General features: G+C 41.2%; 1 protein-coding gene across 4 annotated transcripts in view; it reads right to left on the minus strand.

Moving 5' to 3' along the window:
• The window catches only part of MSRA (methionine sulfoxide reductase A), a 569,740-nt gene that overhangs the window by 203,301 nt on the left and 349,483 nt on the right, over positions 1-16,956 (minus strand). For all 4 annotated transcript variants that reach the window (XM_004707633.2, XM_045286763.1, XM_045286765.1 and 1 more), the window contains exon 4: positions 3,664-3,768. In XM_004707633.2, coding sequence (XP_004707690.1) covers positions 3,664-3,768 — 105 coding nt within the window. The remainder of the gene's footprint in view (positions 1-3,663; positions 3,769-16,956) is intronic.

The following is a 16,956-nucleotide window of genomic DNA, read 5'->3' on the forward strand; positions in this document are numbered from 1 at the left end:
GGGGAGGGAGGGGAAAAATGAGGACATAATGTCGTGGGGTTAAGTGGAGGGAAAATGTTCTGAGAATGATGTACAAATGCGCTTTACACAATTGATGTGTTTATGGATTGCGATAACAGTTGTATGAGCCCCTAATAAAATGTTTTTTAAAAATGTTGTTACTTGCACCAAATATGGTAAATTATAATTGAAAAATTTAAGTGCCCCCTTTAGATCCTTAATGACTTTATAAATAGGTACCAGACTTTCAATTTTTAATTTAAATGCATTTCTTCTGAATCATATTATTGTTGAGAATAACAAATTTGCTGAGAATAAGCAAGAATACTTCCCAAGTAGTGCTTATATCTAAGAACATGGAACCAGTTATTGCCTTACAGGTCCGAGTTTTCACCAAATTTGGCATGCTGTTCTCTTCTAAACTACCATTTTCTAAGTAAGAACAATCCATTGGTGGTCGTCGTTTCAGGGCCCCTTTTCACTGAGAGATTTCACAAGCGTCACTATATAATGTTGCGGAGAGAATCAAAGAGTTGTTCAGGGAAGTGGTGCTTGACTGATGGGTAAGGTGATTTCCCAGCCTGGGCAGTCCTGCATGCTAGACTTTCAATAAACTCACTGTCAAACCTACTGCCATCAGTCGGTTCTGGCCATAGCAGCGCTATAGTACAGAGTAGAACTGCTCCTTAGAATGTCAGAATAGATCTTTATGGGAGCAGACATTATCAAAACATTTTGTCAAATTAAAAACCAAACTAAAATCACCTCATCAAAGAGTTGGCAAAATCATTAGGAATCTTAAAAATAGGCAACCTAGAAGCTCTGAAAGCTTTGAAAACTACCAGAAGAGCTTTCAGAACTGATGTGAGGACTGTGGGAATGGGGCTTCAGGGACTCGTGTCTCCTGGATGCTCTCTCTTACTGTCTCTCATCTCTCCGTGACTGCCGCTTGATCCTTAGTTTCTTTCCACATAGGGAGCAAGTCCAACTGGCACCCCAGCAAAAGAAGAGCATCACTTTCTCTCATTTAACAATTAAAAAATAAAAGTATTCAAATTGGATCTGTTGGGTCCCATTCCCATGTCGGGAATCAAATCCTGTTCAGAATCACAGGATAATATTGTGATTGGCCAAGCCTAAGTCATGTCATGTACCAATCCCTTTGGTCCGTGAAGCAGGGTCTATTTCCTAAAGGGTCCTGGGATGCTTTGCAAGGCAGAAAAAGATTGTCAGCATACCCCTGACATTGGGCTATCCCCCAAAAGTAATTCTAATAATCATGTGGAAATATTGGTTGTCAGGTGAAGTTAACATGTGACTGTTACACTGCCTCAAGTCCTACACTTAAAGAAACTTATGTATTCACGGCGAGAAAAACTCTGCTCCTATATGTGCAAACTGTCCGAATGATCAGTTGGAAAAAAAATGCCATTCAAAAATCAAAACACACTGTATGTGAACTCCACCACTAGCAATTTAGTCTTGTGACTAATTGCATTGAAATGAACAGGGTCGAGTCTGTGGAGTTTCACCATGTGGACTCTCCAGTATGAGTCCATAAGTCATCTGTTAGAAATAAAATACCTCTGAAAGAATAGTGACTAAAACTAATATCAGTCATTAATATGTCATCGGACCTCAAAAAAAACCCCAAAACCTAAAAAACCTCGCTGCCATCCAGTTGACTCTGACTCACTAGGCACCTGCAAGGGCAGAGTAGAAATGTCCTGAGGGCATCTGGACACGGTGGAAGTCAAGAGCCTCACTTTCTCCCTCAGAGCAGCTGATGGCTTTGAAAAGATGACCTTGAAGCTAGCAGCTCAACCTGTAACCCACAACGCTGCCAGGGCTCCTTACATCATCGGATGGTAAATCATTACTTTCTAAAGAGATGGTTGAATTAAAGGACTGAGGCACAGTTGAGACAAGATTAATGGGAGGAGGAGACTAAGGTTCTTCAAAGTTAGATAATTCCTGAGTACAGGCACCAGTAATAATGACCATATTAGCTGAGATATGTAGGTAAAGATGTGATAAAATGTGTAAGAAGGTAAGAGAGATAAGCAAAAAATAATTATGACTAACTTCATCTACCTAGAAATGTTGGCAGGGTTGGGTCTAAGGTGAGTCTATTATCAACACAAAGCCTTATGACTAGCCAGGCCCAAAGCATATACCCCACCTGTGGGCCTGTGGGTAAATTTCCTACAATAGTTCAGGCCTGCGCAGGCTCCCGGTGTGTCTCTCCAATTAATAATCTTGGAGCTCTTGGTGTCCTGCCCTGATCCTTGGCTTTGATGGTCACATAGCTGAATGGTATGCTCCTTCCTGCTAGAAGACTTATCTGTAGACACTCCTGGCCATCACCACTCTTATTTATAATGCTTACCAATTCCAGCTGAGCCCAGGTGTCTACCCTTCAGGCCTGCCTTTTTTGTACAATAACGGCAATCCAGTACTTCAAATGGTGGTGATTCTTCAGATAACCGTATTTATCTTGCTAATCTGCTACCTCTTCTACCTCATACTTCATCCACTACCACCCTACTAGGAAATCATTCCATGCCAAACTCGATTCAAATAGCATTCAGAACAAAACAAAACAAAACTGTCCCTGGCCTTCCGAGGCCCAGTCCACACGCCTTCATCTTCCCTAGAATATCTGACTGAATCCCAGACTTGCCCTGCCTTGCTCCAGCTCTGCCTCTGAGCTTTGGCCTTTTCTAACCCACTCTGGTTGTGAATGATTCTTGGAACCCAAACTCTGAACCCATCAACCGGTGCTGCTGTGGACATGCGGCACCCGAACATGAGGCACCGGTTCATCACTGAATAGTCACCATTGCATACCCACTACACAAAATCCTGACACTGCAGGGGAAATAGACTGATTGCTAAATAATCAAGGGCTGTGAAAATCACATCTATTATATAAGACTTCTCACTCAGTTCATGAGCTTCATAATATCAGTTCATCAAATTAGCAAAGTAGCAGGAGTACGGCGGGTAAAATGAATTCGGGAAATTATTACTGAACGCTTTGATATTTGCCAACAAGGGATTTTTGTATGTGTGTGCATTAAATGAAATGTTCGGTCCACACAACCCAAGCCAAACAACACAAATAAAATACTTAAATTACCAAAGGCCCACTGAAAACTGCATTTTACCTTGATACTCAATTTTTTTTTTCACCCACAGGCAGTAAAGGGCATAAACAAAACAAAACAGGAAAAAAAAAATACAACAACCCGATGTCAGAAGATGAGAAAGGCGAAATTCAAGGAAATAATGGAACCATAAATCAGGAAAACTTTGGAGCTGCTGGAAAGACACTTTAATTTTGTAGACAAAAGAGTGCATTAAAGAGGAAGAATGCAATAATCAAAGGTGCACGGATCTCTATTGTCTGGCGGCTTTCTCGGTGGGAATTTTCCCACCCCTGACAGCTGTAGAGGGGGGAGGGGTGCCGAGTGTGGCTGCGCCTTTATTCTCTCCCCGCTTCCTCCGCAGCCCCTCCTCCTCGCCGTCAATAAATGTCTGCAATCATATTCTTGAGCTCCTGTGTGATTTCAAGGTTCATCTCTTCCATGCAGCTCAAATACTAATTATCCCAGCTGTAATTAGTAAGATAATTAAATACTGGCGCGCTCATCACTCTACCTTGCGTCGGGTCATGGTTCTCCCAGAAGACCTTGAGCAGCTCCTCAAAGCGGATGCGTTCGGGCTGGTACACAACGCGGACGACTTCGGCGTGGCCGGTCTTTCCTGGAAAGAAACGGAACGTGCAGTCAGATTTCCCTGCCCGCATCGGTTTGGTACAAGTTGTTGGTTTGTTTCCCAAACCAGCAGACACCAGCTGGAAGTCTTCCCTCTGGAAAAAGGTGCGAGAACCATTTGCCAGTTGCGTCCCAGGCCTCGGTCGCTGGCTCCTTTCCTGTCTCCCGCAGTTTCTTGAGCATCATCAGCATCCTCATGGTGTCCACCCTGTTTACCTGCTTATCTCTTCCTTTTTAAAGTTCAAGGGAAACAAGCGGGCCGTTTCTTTTCTTTTCTTTTCAATCGTTTTATTAGGGGCTCATACAACTCTTATCACAATCCATACATACATCAATTGTGTAAAGCACATTTGTACAGTACATTCATTGCCCTCTCTCACGACACCCTACGGAGTCGATGCGACACAGTGCTCCAGAAGGGTTGAAAACTCTTGAGAGGGGAATGAGTCCATTTATGTTGAGCACCATCCTGCGTTATGTGTAGAAAACGCACCTACTCTGTACATGGATGTAGTCGTGCCTGGCAGAAACCCTATGAAAAAACAGGCTTATCACTCGTTCACATAAGATAAATGAGCTCGCAGAGCGACACATTTGTTGTGCTGTCAACGCCGAGGCAAGGGTCAGCCTGAAATACCCAGTGGGGTAGTAAGGGTTTTCTCCGCCTAATTCGTCGCTGCATCTTTGCAGTCACTGCTGGTAAGCGCGCCCACTGGCAGAGGCAGTCCTGAGTTCAAGACCACATTGGCCTGTGGAATCCAGTCTTTTCTTTTTTTATTAAATTATTTTATTAGCGGTTCATACAACTCATCACAATCTGTACATACGTCATCTGTGTCCAGCACCTTAGTACATATGTTGACTTCATCATTCTTATGACACCCGCTTTCCACTTGAACCCCTGGTGTCAGCTCATTTTTCCCCCTCCCTCCCCGCTCCCCCCGAAACCCCTGATAATTTATAATTAATTATTATTTTATCATATCTTACCCCATCCAACGTCTCCCTCACCCACTTCTCCGCTGTCCGTCCCCCAGGGAGGAGGCCACACGTAGACCTTGTCCTCTGTTCCCCCTTTCTCCCTCTCCTTCCCTCCACCCTCCCGCCATCTCCACTCTCTCCACTGGTCCTGGGGGGTTCATCTGTCCTGAGTTCACTGTATTTCCAGTTCCTATCTGTGCCAGTGCACCTCCTTCGGTCCAGCCGGATATGTAAGGTAGAATTGGGATCATGATAGTGGGGTGGGGGAAAGCATTTAAGAATCAGAGGAAAATTGCATATTTCATCGTTACTACACTGCACTCCGATTTGCTCCTCACCTCCCCACAGCCCTTCTGGAAGGGGATGTACAATTTCCCCTGATGGGCCCTGGGTCCCCACTCTGCACTCCCCCTCATTCACAATGTTATGATTTGGTTTTGGTCTTTGATGCCTGATACCTGACCCTTTCGCCGCCTTGTCATCTTACAGGCTGGTGTGCTTCCTCCATGTGGGCTTTGTTGTTTCTCAGTTAGATGGCCCCTTGTTTATCTTCCAGCATGTGGGACCCCAGATTCTGTGTAATTTGACAGCTTGGCACCATCAGCTTTCTTCACCGTATTTGCTTAGGTACCCGCATTGTCTTCAGCATTCGTGTCAGGGTAAGCTGGTGTGCTTCTTCCTTGTCGGTTTTGTTGTTTCTTAGCTAGATGGCCCCTGTTTGTCTTCAAGCCTGTACGACCCCAGATCTAGCCCTTTCTTATTTGGCAGTTTTAGAACCTGGTTGACTAAGAGCCCTTCCACACTAACTTCATTTCTATATTATTTTCCCCATCTCTTTGGGATCAACCTAGTGACCTCACTTTAAATCTCACAAGCATCCAATAGTAAAAATAAGCAGAGAAGGTAGACATCCCAAATTTACAGATGGGAAAACTGAGACTGAATTTAGTTGAAGGATCCCAAGGTTACACAGGTAGCAACTGACTGGGCGTGCTAAACAAGCACCTTCTGATTTCTTGTCCTAGATTCTTTCCAAAGCAGCAAAGGAAAGAAAACCAGGGAAATGTTTAGAAAATACAAGGGCAGACATCTACTCATTATAGTTAGCCTTTCTATTAATATTTCTACTTCTTTCTGATGGTAGAAACAATATTTGCAGACAGTGAGAAGCTGAGTGTAAAGTGGAAAAGAAACATCACCTGGAACCCACTCTATAAGGGTGTTGTTGTGAGCTGCTCTGAAGTCAGCTCCAAGTCACATGGACTGCGAACAACAGCAAGACACGCAGTCCAGGCCTCTGCCACCCTCACAATTATCTCTGTGCTCGAGCCCATTGTCACAGCCAGTCTGCCAGTCCACCTTGTGGAGGGCAACTACTGTGAATATTTTGTGTGTATCATTATTTAGAAGTATGCACAGATATATACATATGCGATCCCATATACAAATTGACTTAGGATCATCACATCCTGTTACACTTACCAATATTGTTAGGTCATTGAAAGTCTTAGAAAATATCATATATAATGACTTCCTCGTACGCTATTAAATAGTTGTATTATTACCGATTCAATCATTTCTTATCACTGAACATTTAGATTGAATCCTATTCTTAACTATAAATATCTTATACATAAATAGTTCTATAGCTCTCAGGCTGCATCTAGCCATATTTAAATTTTAGAATTTCTAAGCCAATGTTTATATGCATTTTTATGTTTCCAAGTACTTGGTGCCAAACTGTTTTTGTTTTGTTTTTTTTAATTTTCTCTCTCATCGGCAATATGTTTGAGAGACAGTCTCAGGCACGATTAAAATAAGTTTAATTATTTGTATTGATCACTGGAATTTAGTATACAATTGTTTTGTGTGGAATTAATTCATTATTAGTGAGGTAAAATATGTTTATTAGTAATTTAAATTTATTGTTTAGTCTAATTTTTGCTCATGTCCTTTTTATATAGGATTCTTACTGTAAGTAAGGATTTGAAGCACTTACTGATGAAAATCAAAGACTATATATTCTTCAGTACGGATTGCACCTCAAGATAAAGAAACCCAAATCCTCACAACTGGACCAATGAGTAACATCATGATAAATGGAGCAAAGATTGAAGTTGAGAATTTTATTTTACTTGGATTTACAATCAGTGCCCATGGAAGCAGCAGCCAAGCAATTAAACAGCATATTGCACTGGGCTGATCTGCTGCAAAATACTTCATTGACTTATTCAAAAGCAAAGATGTCTTTTAGAACTAAAGTGCACTGAGTCAAGCCATGGCATTGGCAATTGCTTCATGTAAGGGCAAAGCTCGACAATGAATAAGGGAGACTGAAGGAAAAACAAAGCACTGAATTGTGGGATCGGCCAAGAATATTGACTATGCCATGGCCTGAGAAGAACAAACAAATCTGCGTTAGGAGAAGTACAGCCAGAATGCTCCTTAGAAGGATGGCAAGAGTTCACCTTGCATACTTTATAGACATTATCAGGAGAAACCAATCACTGGAGAAGGACACTGTGGAAGTTACATCTGTGACAACTAGACACTCATGGCTAGGAGTGGAGTCAGACCTATCAATCAGATCACGGTCTGATGCTGTCCCCATTGGGGGCGTTGCCTTCTGATAAGGACTCTCTCATACCTCACCTTCCTGCTTGCTGGCCATCCATACAACTGCTGGAGCCTGGCCATGTTTCCACCGACCTTGGATCCACATGACTCCGAACCCACCGGCCTGTGACCTTCCTGCATTCTGCATCATTGCAGGTGGCTGCGTAAGTCTGAAGAGGGACTCATGGACTAGTATCGGACTTAGGGACTTGAGTTGGACTAGGCTGGGACACTTTCTTGACATATATAATTACTTCTTGATATAATGCTCTTTCGTATATCTATATGAATGTCACTGGATTTGTTTCTCTAGTCAACCTAATACAGACATCATTCTGTTTTTAAAAGTTGTTTTATTGACATATATGTCACTTATCATACAATTTAACCATTTAATCATATTAAGAAGAGTTGTGCAATCATCATCATAATCAATTTCAGAACATTTTCTTTTTTACCCATTGTGGTTAGTTCCCCATTTACCCCTAACCTCCTTTGTCATGCCCCTAGGTAATTATTAATCATTACTATCACTATAATATCCTGAATTTCATACACAGAAAATCATACAAAACACGTAAAACAACAATAATACACAACATCAATGACAAAACAAAACAGAAATGTGAGGGTGATTTGGGGATGGAAAGAAAAAAAGAAGGCAAAGACAGAAAACAGTTTCAAGGGTTTATTTCAGAGCTCCGGGGAGGGAAGGGAGAGCAGAGAAAAGGACGGGAGCATCCTGAGCTCCCTGGTGAGGTTCATGGGCCCCCAGTTGGGACCCTGCGAAGTCAGACTGTCCAGGTGAGAGGTGGAGAGTTTTATAGCCCGGGTTTGGGGCAAGGGAGTAGCTGGGGAATTTTCCACTGTAACTTTGTTGTTTGGAGGTCCGGAGCTAAGCAACAGCGTTCAAAGTTATCTGTAATGGTTAGTCTTCTGCACCTGGGCCTGAAGGCCACCGAAGGGGAAGAGGAGGAGAGGGCAAGGGGGTCTGGCCTCTCGTAGTGCCCTTTAAGGGTTTTCACCAGCTCTGTCTCCTAGCCTGCCTGCCCTGCTAACTCTTGCTTCTGCCTGACAAGAAAAACCTCAATTGAAAAGAAAGCAGAAAATATAAAAAGCAAAACAACTTTAAAATGGGTCAACAGGGAGATCAAATATTATGGTATTGCATTTTAACTAACTACATCCTCCAAAATCGCTTTACAGTGCTCTCTGTCTGATAGCAAGGCTATTCAATCCCTGGACTATGCTCAAAGGAGACTCACCAGGGGATTAATGCATGCGTGGACTCTGCACATGTATTTGGGGCTTCCATAATCATCCCTAGCCATCTGAAAACCAACTATTCATAATTTAAGCTCTGATACCATTCCCTCCTTCAGTTTTGCGTTTTATTATTTACAATCCTTGGATCACGTGGTGTGCTCCTTCCAGGTGGGCTTAGTTGGTACTCACTTAGATGGCTGTTTTTAAAGACAAGCCTTTAAGACTCCAGACGCTATTCTAGCTGGATACCATTTCGTTCCTTAACCACACTTTGCTATAGCACCCATATCTTCAGTGATGTTTTCACGAGGGTGGGTATTGAGTAAAGCCATGCCATAAGGACAAATTGTTCTGAGATTGGGGCTAGAATTAAGGCAAGGCTTTAGCCATTTATATATCTATGATTTATATATATCTCTGAATCACACTAGTGACATTATTATCATTTTATGATAGAGAACAGTCTCACTCACCTCCCAGAGGCGTGAAGTAATTCTATTGATAGTGTCACTAATCCAGTCAATGATATACAATTTAAAGGACTAGAAAAATAAATTGTATATGTATAGGCTAGCTTTTCAGACCACAGTATATGAATTATTGATTTGTACAGACTAAACACTTAAGTGACTGGACACTTTATGACTAATGGGGGTTAGTGATAGGGAAAAACATTCAATACACTCATTCACAGAGGTAGAACCAGTCCTACCAGACAAATACATATCATAAGAAAATAGGATAACATTAAAATAGTAAAGACATGGTATTCCTAGGCCACCATTCACTGGGTACTCTCAAAGCAAGAGGTCTGACCAAAGTCCAAAGGCCACCAATTTTATAACCTTTAGGTAGAAGTCATTGACTTCTCAGTCTAGGTCATTTCAGCCTGAAGTTCAAGGGAGTATGTCAGCTCCTTAAATCTGCTACAGATGAGTTTGAGGTAAAACTCACTTTGCTTAGTGGGGTTTCCACTCTGTGGCAGTTACATAATCTGTCAACTTGAGCAAAGGGGTGGAGTCTAGCCTGTCAATCAGGTCATAGCCAATAATGCCTCTGTGTTGGCATGGCCTTCTCCTGAGGATTCTGGGAACTCCTATCTTCCTCTCTGGAGGAGGGACACACATTCCCTCTGCTTCACATTCCTGTTGACAAGCCACATGGAACTATGCTGATTACAGCCAGAGCCCTGGAGCTGCAAGAGCCATGTGGAGACCCACGCCTGCTCTGAGATGCTTTCACCACCACTGGATCCACAAGATTTTCCACCCACTGGCCTGCGATCTTCCTGCATTCAGCATCATTGCATATGTAGCATGAGTCTGAAGAGGAATTTAGACTGGTATTGGATATATGGGCTAATATCGGATGTATGGATTTGATCTTGACTGGACTGGGATGTTTTCTTAATATATAATTACTCTTTGATATAAAGTTCTTTCTTAGACATATATGAGTGTACCTAGATTTGTTTCTCTGGTCAACCCAGACTAACACATCAAATCAAAGACATCATTCGTGGTAAATTAGAGGATCCACACAAAGTGGAAGACCTTTAGCAGGAGGCATTGTCACAGTGGGTGCGAAAATAGCAACGATGGGCTCAACCACAGCAACAATTGTGAGGACAGCGCAGAACCGGCAGTGTTCTGCTCTGTTGGACATGTGGGGCTACGAATAAGAACCAAGTTGATAGCCGGTAACAACAACAACAATTAGTGTCTTATTATTAGCTTGTGTTGACACCAATTTAATTCAAATGCTATTTTTGCAAGGTAGCATCTAAACAAATTTTATGCTACGACATGAAAAGAATGAGGGTGAGGAATTAGAGGAAGAAGATCCATTTATGTAGTAATTTTGTTACTGTAAAACCACTTTTGATCTACTTTAAAAGTATTATTGTCTTGAATTTTGAAATATCTAAATGAACAATTCAACCACATAAACATTAAAATACTCTGATTATTAAAAATAGTGACAGTATGTTAAAAGACAGATACATTTTGGTAAGAAAAGCATTGAAACTGCAAGAGGAACAAAAGTAAAAACCATAAACATCAAAAATGATTGTGGTAGCAATCGTACAACATTGTTTGATATGACTGAATTATTGAATAGTACAATGCCTGGAGTATGTCCTCATAAAATGATTTGGAAAAACAAAAACATAAACAGGCAATTCACCTAGAAATAAATACATGTACATCAGAATGTAAAAAAGGCTAACTTTCAGTGGTGGTCAATTACATGCATATCAAAGCATTAATATGTCATCTTTTAATTATTACATTTTGTAAAAAATGATTAAAAGTGAGCCTAGAGCAATTGAGAACACAAAGAAACTGGTACACTAAGTGGCTAGCAACAGTTGAAATTTCTACAACCTTTTTGAACCCCACTGACATATTAGCAATAACCACAAAGATGTTCCTTTACCTTAGTTAAGTGGTCCAGAAAAATCTATACCAAAGGTGAAATCTTAAGTACTAGAAAATATCCACATGCACAAACAAATTCATTTTCTCATCATGACAATGGCAGAGGACTCCAAGAAGACCAACAGCCAAGCAGAAGGAAACAAATCATGGTGCAACCACCTAAGGAGCCATTGTCTAAGCATTAAACACAGTGCCCTACCCATAGGAAAAGCCACCCCTGTTTCCTTTCAACGGACAATGTGACAGGCACAGTATATACTTGCTGTCAGTTGATGCTCACAACAATTCGGGGAGAAAGACCTCGTCTCCATTTTACAAATGAGGAAACTGACACTCTCTATAGGTTTTCTCACACAACATTCCCTCAGCCAGTATGTGGCAAAGTCCAGTCAAGACTTAAATTGGAAGTGCAAGTTGGGCTTGCTCTATAACCCTGTTCTAGGCTCTTGAATGCACAAAGCTAAAGTCACCTGATAACTTTGAATGTCACCCAGGCTGTAGCTCAGATTAAGAAATCAAGGTTATGTGGTAATTGACACTCAAACTAGATGTCAAGAATATTGTACAGATTTAAGCTCTTCTTTTCTAGCAGCAATCAAGCAATCAAGTTCATAGGGTGCCTATAAGACTGAGTAAAATTTCCAAGACTATAACTCTTTATAGGAGTAGAAAGCCTTACCTTTCTCTAGTGGAGCCACTGATAGTTTCAAACTGCTTACCTTGAAGTTGGCAACCCAATGCATAACCCCCTATGCTACCAGGGAGTCTAGTACCACAGACTGCCAAAAGGACAAACAAATCTGTCTTAGAAGAAGGACAACCAGAATGCTCATTGGAGGCAAGGACTACCAGACTTTGTTTCACATACTTTAGACATGTCAGGAGCGACCAGTCCCTGGAGAAGGACATCATGCTTGATAAAATATTGGGTCAGCAAAAAAAAAAAAAAAGCAGGGGGTCCCTTGGATTGACACAGTAGATTGACACAGTGGTTACATCGATGGGCTCGAAACAGAAGAACAATCGTGAAGATGGCACAGGACCAGGTCCTGCTTCATTCTGCTGTACGTAGAGTCTCTGGGAGTTATAACTGAACTGGTGGCACCTCACAACAGCATTTCTGGCAGCAATAAGGGACCAGGAAAGAATTCCACTTACCAGCAAAACTTTCAGACATTACATGAGTTCTGATATTATTTGTGGAGGGTTTTAAGGAAGCTTGGTTGTTTCAAAAGAAACTGTTATCATTAAAATTCAAGATCCATCTGTATTGATAAACAGTGCTGACATGCCCTAGCCAAACTCACCTTTAAGTTTCTTTACTTTATTTCTCCAAAGCAAAAGAAAGTGCATAAAAATACACAGTGCAAATGATCAAAAGGATTAAGGGACTAGGAACCACTTACAAAAATGTCCACACTTTACAGGAAACTAACCAATGTGCTAGGCAAATTTGATTTCAGAGACCAATCTGTAAACACTTTCTTGTGCTTCCAGATATAAAAGGCCACATCTTAAAAATACTTTGAGTTGTGCCTTCACATAGCATCGTGTAAATAGCATGATCGATGTAATGTGCAAATGTGCTTATTAAAAGTCACAGCAGCCTTCTAGGTGCTTTAAAATTGTTGTTCCAAAATATCTCTAAAGTAGAAAAGAAAAGGATAGCTGTTATATGTGAGCATGTCCCTCCGTTTCCTTAACCCATCATCCCTAAACCAAAACAAAACTCACAACCATCAAGTGGACGCTGACTCGTAATGACCTTAAAGGCCAGGATAGAATTGCTCCTTCTTGAGACTGTCACTGTTTAAGGGAGGAGACAGCCTGGTCTTTCTCCTGTCCATATCCCAGAGGAAGGTAAATGAATTCAGAGTGGTGGATTCTGGGTGCCATTTCTAAGACAAAACAATCAAGAAGAGGTACATAGAAGTGTTCCGCAGGTAGAAAAATTAAGCATTTTGGAGTCATCCAGAACTCTGTGGAGGCTGTCATCCAATGAGCTAGATGCTTTTAAAGAGAATCCCAAGATAAATCAGCCAATCTTACAGTTCTATTTCATAGTGTCACATCCTATGGGGACAATGCGATCTTCAACTATTCTGGGGCAATGTGGTGTCCTTGTTGCTGGCCTTCTTGACTCTCTGTCATGTCTTTTTCTATGTATTTGGTATACGAAACCCAAGATAGTTGAATCCATAGAGATGATAACTAGAATAAGGATTCCTGGGGAGTACCGTGGAGAATGTGGGGGGAGTAGGGGTAAAGAGTTTAAGAAGGGAAAAAAATGTTTTGAAACTGATTGTGGTAGAGATTTTACAACACTGCTTGATATGATTGAACTATGGGATAGCATGATGTCTGGATTAGCTCTTAATAAAATGTTTTTTGGGGGAGAAAAAGTTTAAAAAAGAACAGACCAAAAGCCAAACTGAACAAACTTAGAGACTGTAAGTCAATTGCAACTCACGGCAACCCTCTCGGATAAAGTAGAAATGCCCCTGTGACTTTCCAAGGCTATTGTGGTTAGCAGCCCAACACTAACCCACTATGCCATCAGAGCTCCTGAAAAGGCCAAATTGGTATTAAAAGAGATCGCAAAACTTGCTCTTGAATGAAGACTAGCTAAAGCAAATGAAAGAAATGATAAAGTAAAAGAATTAAGTAGAAATTTTCAAAGGGCATCTTGAGAAGACAAAGCAAAGCATTCAAACGAAATGTGTGCAGACCTGGAGCTAGAAAGCCAAAAGAAAGACCAGGCTCAGTACATCTCAGGCTGTAATAAAAGAAGAAAACAGTAAGCCTTGAGTTGTGATATAAAAGGTTTTATGAGCAAGCCATGGTATTTTCAAGCATCTCATATGCACATGAAAGTTAGACATTGAATAAGGAAGACAAAAGGAAAATCGATGCATTGAATTAGTGTGCTGGTAAATTACCGTATATACTCGTGTATAACTCAAGTTTTTTCAGCACATTTTTAATGCAGTTTTTGTGGAAAAATTAGGTGCCTCGGCTGATATTCAGGTCAGCTTATACTTGAGTATATATGGTATATTGAAAGTACCACGGACTGCCAAAAGGGCAACCAAATCTGTTTTGAAAGAAGTGTAGCCAGAATGCTCCTTAGAACCAAGGATGGCAAGACTGTTTCATATGCTTTGGATATGCTATCAAGAGAGTGCAGCATCTGGAAAAGGCCATCATGCTTGGTAAAGTGGAGGGTCACTAAAAACGATGAGATGGCATGGCACAGTGGCGGCAACAATGGACTCAAACAACAATTTGAGGATGGTATAGAACCAGAACAGTATTTGCTGTCTTGTACCAAGGATTGCTATGAATCAGAACAACTGGATAACACCTAACAACAAAGCATGATAAGCAAGTGATATAAGAGTTAAGAATCATACTTCAAGTTCTATGTAGAAGTAGTTGTGCTTCCCAACAGAGTGGGCAAATATCATGCACATGAGATTTCTATCAGAACAATGAGGAAGACCATTTGCATGATGAGCATCTCGGGCCATTAAAAAGTCCCTGGGTGTAGGCTCATGTAGCCTGACCAAGAGAAGGCTCTAATGGTGAACCAATGATCAGCAGGGACTATCTCTGATGTCAAAATGTGGCCAATGATTACCACTTCCTAGTCTTTTGTAGACACAGACTGCTGGCCACTCATCAACTGTCTGACTTTGGCAAAAGTTCCCCGCCACCCCCACCCCATTCTCTGGGCTTTATTTTCTTTATCCATGAAACAGAAAATAATAATGCTTACCTCCCAGAATGATTGAGAGAGTTAGTTAAATAATCCATGGAAAGCACTCAACCAATAAAAGTGATTAGTAGTAGTAGTTTTGTTAGATTGTTATTACCAGGACTATTACTGTTATTTCATAATTAGTGGGATTGGGTCTAGGAATTTGTATCTTTACAATCCTAGGGAGATTTTTAATAATAACTAAAAAGCTCAGTACCCTCCCTAAATAGTCAGCTCTCAACCTTTGCTCTTGAGCATTCTAACACTCACCATCTGAGTTCTCAAAAGGCCTGCGGGATCCCCAGAGAAAGGGAGGACAGCAGGACTGGCAAGGATCAGAGGAGGCAGAGCGAAGGGAAAGGCCAGATAGAGGAGGGAAGGAAAAGAGAGGGAAGCAAACAGAGGACAGGGCCAGGGGAGGGAGAAAACAGGAAATGAGGAAGGATACTAACTGGTTACAAAGCTCTATAGTATAAATGAGAACAGTGGGTGACTAATGAAACACTTGTATAAAGCTTTTTTTTTTAATCTTTGGGGAGATTATTTCTTAGTAAGAGTAACACAATAGTAAGAGCAATTTATATAACATATACATATTAAATACAGTCTTATTTTAAGCACTTCATATATATTAATAAAGTTAACTCCCAAACACTCAGACAGATATTCCTTTTTTTTTTTTTTTTTTTAGAAAATGGAGACACAAAAGGATAAAGGTATGTGTCTGAAGTCACTCAAATATTAAGTAGTAGAAACTGGATTTGAGGCAAGTGTAATATGACTCAAATTCTAGAGGACAGCATAATTTTGATGTATGATCACATGATAACATTAGAAGGGAGGAGGGCAACAACTTTATCTCACATATTTTGGACCAGTCCCTGAAGAAGGACATCATACTTGGTAATGCAGAGAGTTGGCAAAATAGAGGAAGAGCCTCAGTGAGATAGATTGACATTGGAGCTGCAACCAAGTGCTCAAAAGTAACCATGATGGTGAGGATGGTGGAGGATAGACAGTCTTTTGCTCTGTGGTACATAGGGTTGCTATGGGTTGGAACTGAGCTGATGGCACCTAACAAAAATGACACTTTCCAGATTACAGGGAAACAACTATTGTGGACTGAAGACATCAAAGTGAGTCGTGAAGGAATGGGGGGTTCATCTTGAGTAAGACAAAGTGATGCGCAAAAGCAGAAATTCAAAGATAAGAGGCAAAGTGACAAGGGAGCTATTCTCTCCTGCTTTAAAGTCCTAGGCCTGCTCCAGGACCCCACCCCACCAATCCCATTACCATAAAAGCTCCTGAGCTGGCCTTGCCCCTCCCCACCCCCACGCCCCCAACTGCCCCAGCTGTAGTTCTATAATATAAACCATAAACCTGACCTTTGTGACTAGTACTATACACCTTGCAAAGTGCTTTTCGATCCATGTTCAAGCATCACAACCACCCTCCAAGGTTGTCAACATTAATATTATGTCCTTTCTAATGAAAAGAAAGCCAAGCTGGTGATCTCATGATAGAATTTTGCAGCACCAACAACTTGTCCATACCAATGATCTTTTTTCAGCAGTGCAAAGGCAGCCATGGATTTCTCCAGATAGAATACAGAGATATCAAATTGACTATCAGTGGGAAGAGATGATGGAGAAGCTCAATATCAGGAGCTATATCCAGATCAGAGACCATGGAACAGACCATCAATTTCTCTTGTGTAAGTTCAGGTTAAGTTGAAGAAAATTAAAACAAGCCCATGAGAGTCAAAATACAACTTTGTGACTCTATCCCATGCGAATTTCGCGAATATCTCAAGAAGAGATTTGATACATTGACCACTAATGACAGAAAACCGGATGAGTTGTTGTAAGACATCAAGACCATCATTCATGAAGAAAGCAAAAGGTCATTAAAGAGACAGGGAAAGGGCTTTGGGTCTCCACTCCACACTCCCCCCATCATTCACCATGGTAAGATTTTTTGTTCTGATGATGCCTTATACCTGATCCCTTCAACACCTCTTGATTGCATAGGTTCGTGTGCTTCTTCCATGTGGGCTTTGTTGCTTCTGAGATTGATGGCCACTTGATTACCTTCAAGCCTTTAAGACCCCAGA

Source organism: Echinops telfairi, unplaced genomic scaffold, assembly GCF_000313985.2.
Source record: "Echinops telfairi isolate 266 unplaced genomic scaffold, ASM31398v2 ScPeMD7_9;HRSCAF=40, whole genome shotgun sequence".
NCBI lineage: Eukaryota > Metazoa > Chordata > Mammalia > Afrosoricida > Tenrecidae > Echinops > Echinops telfairi.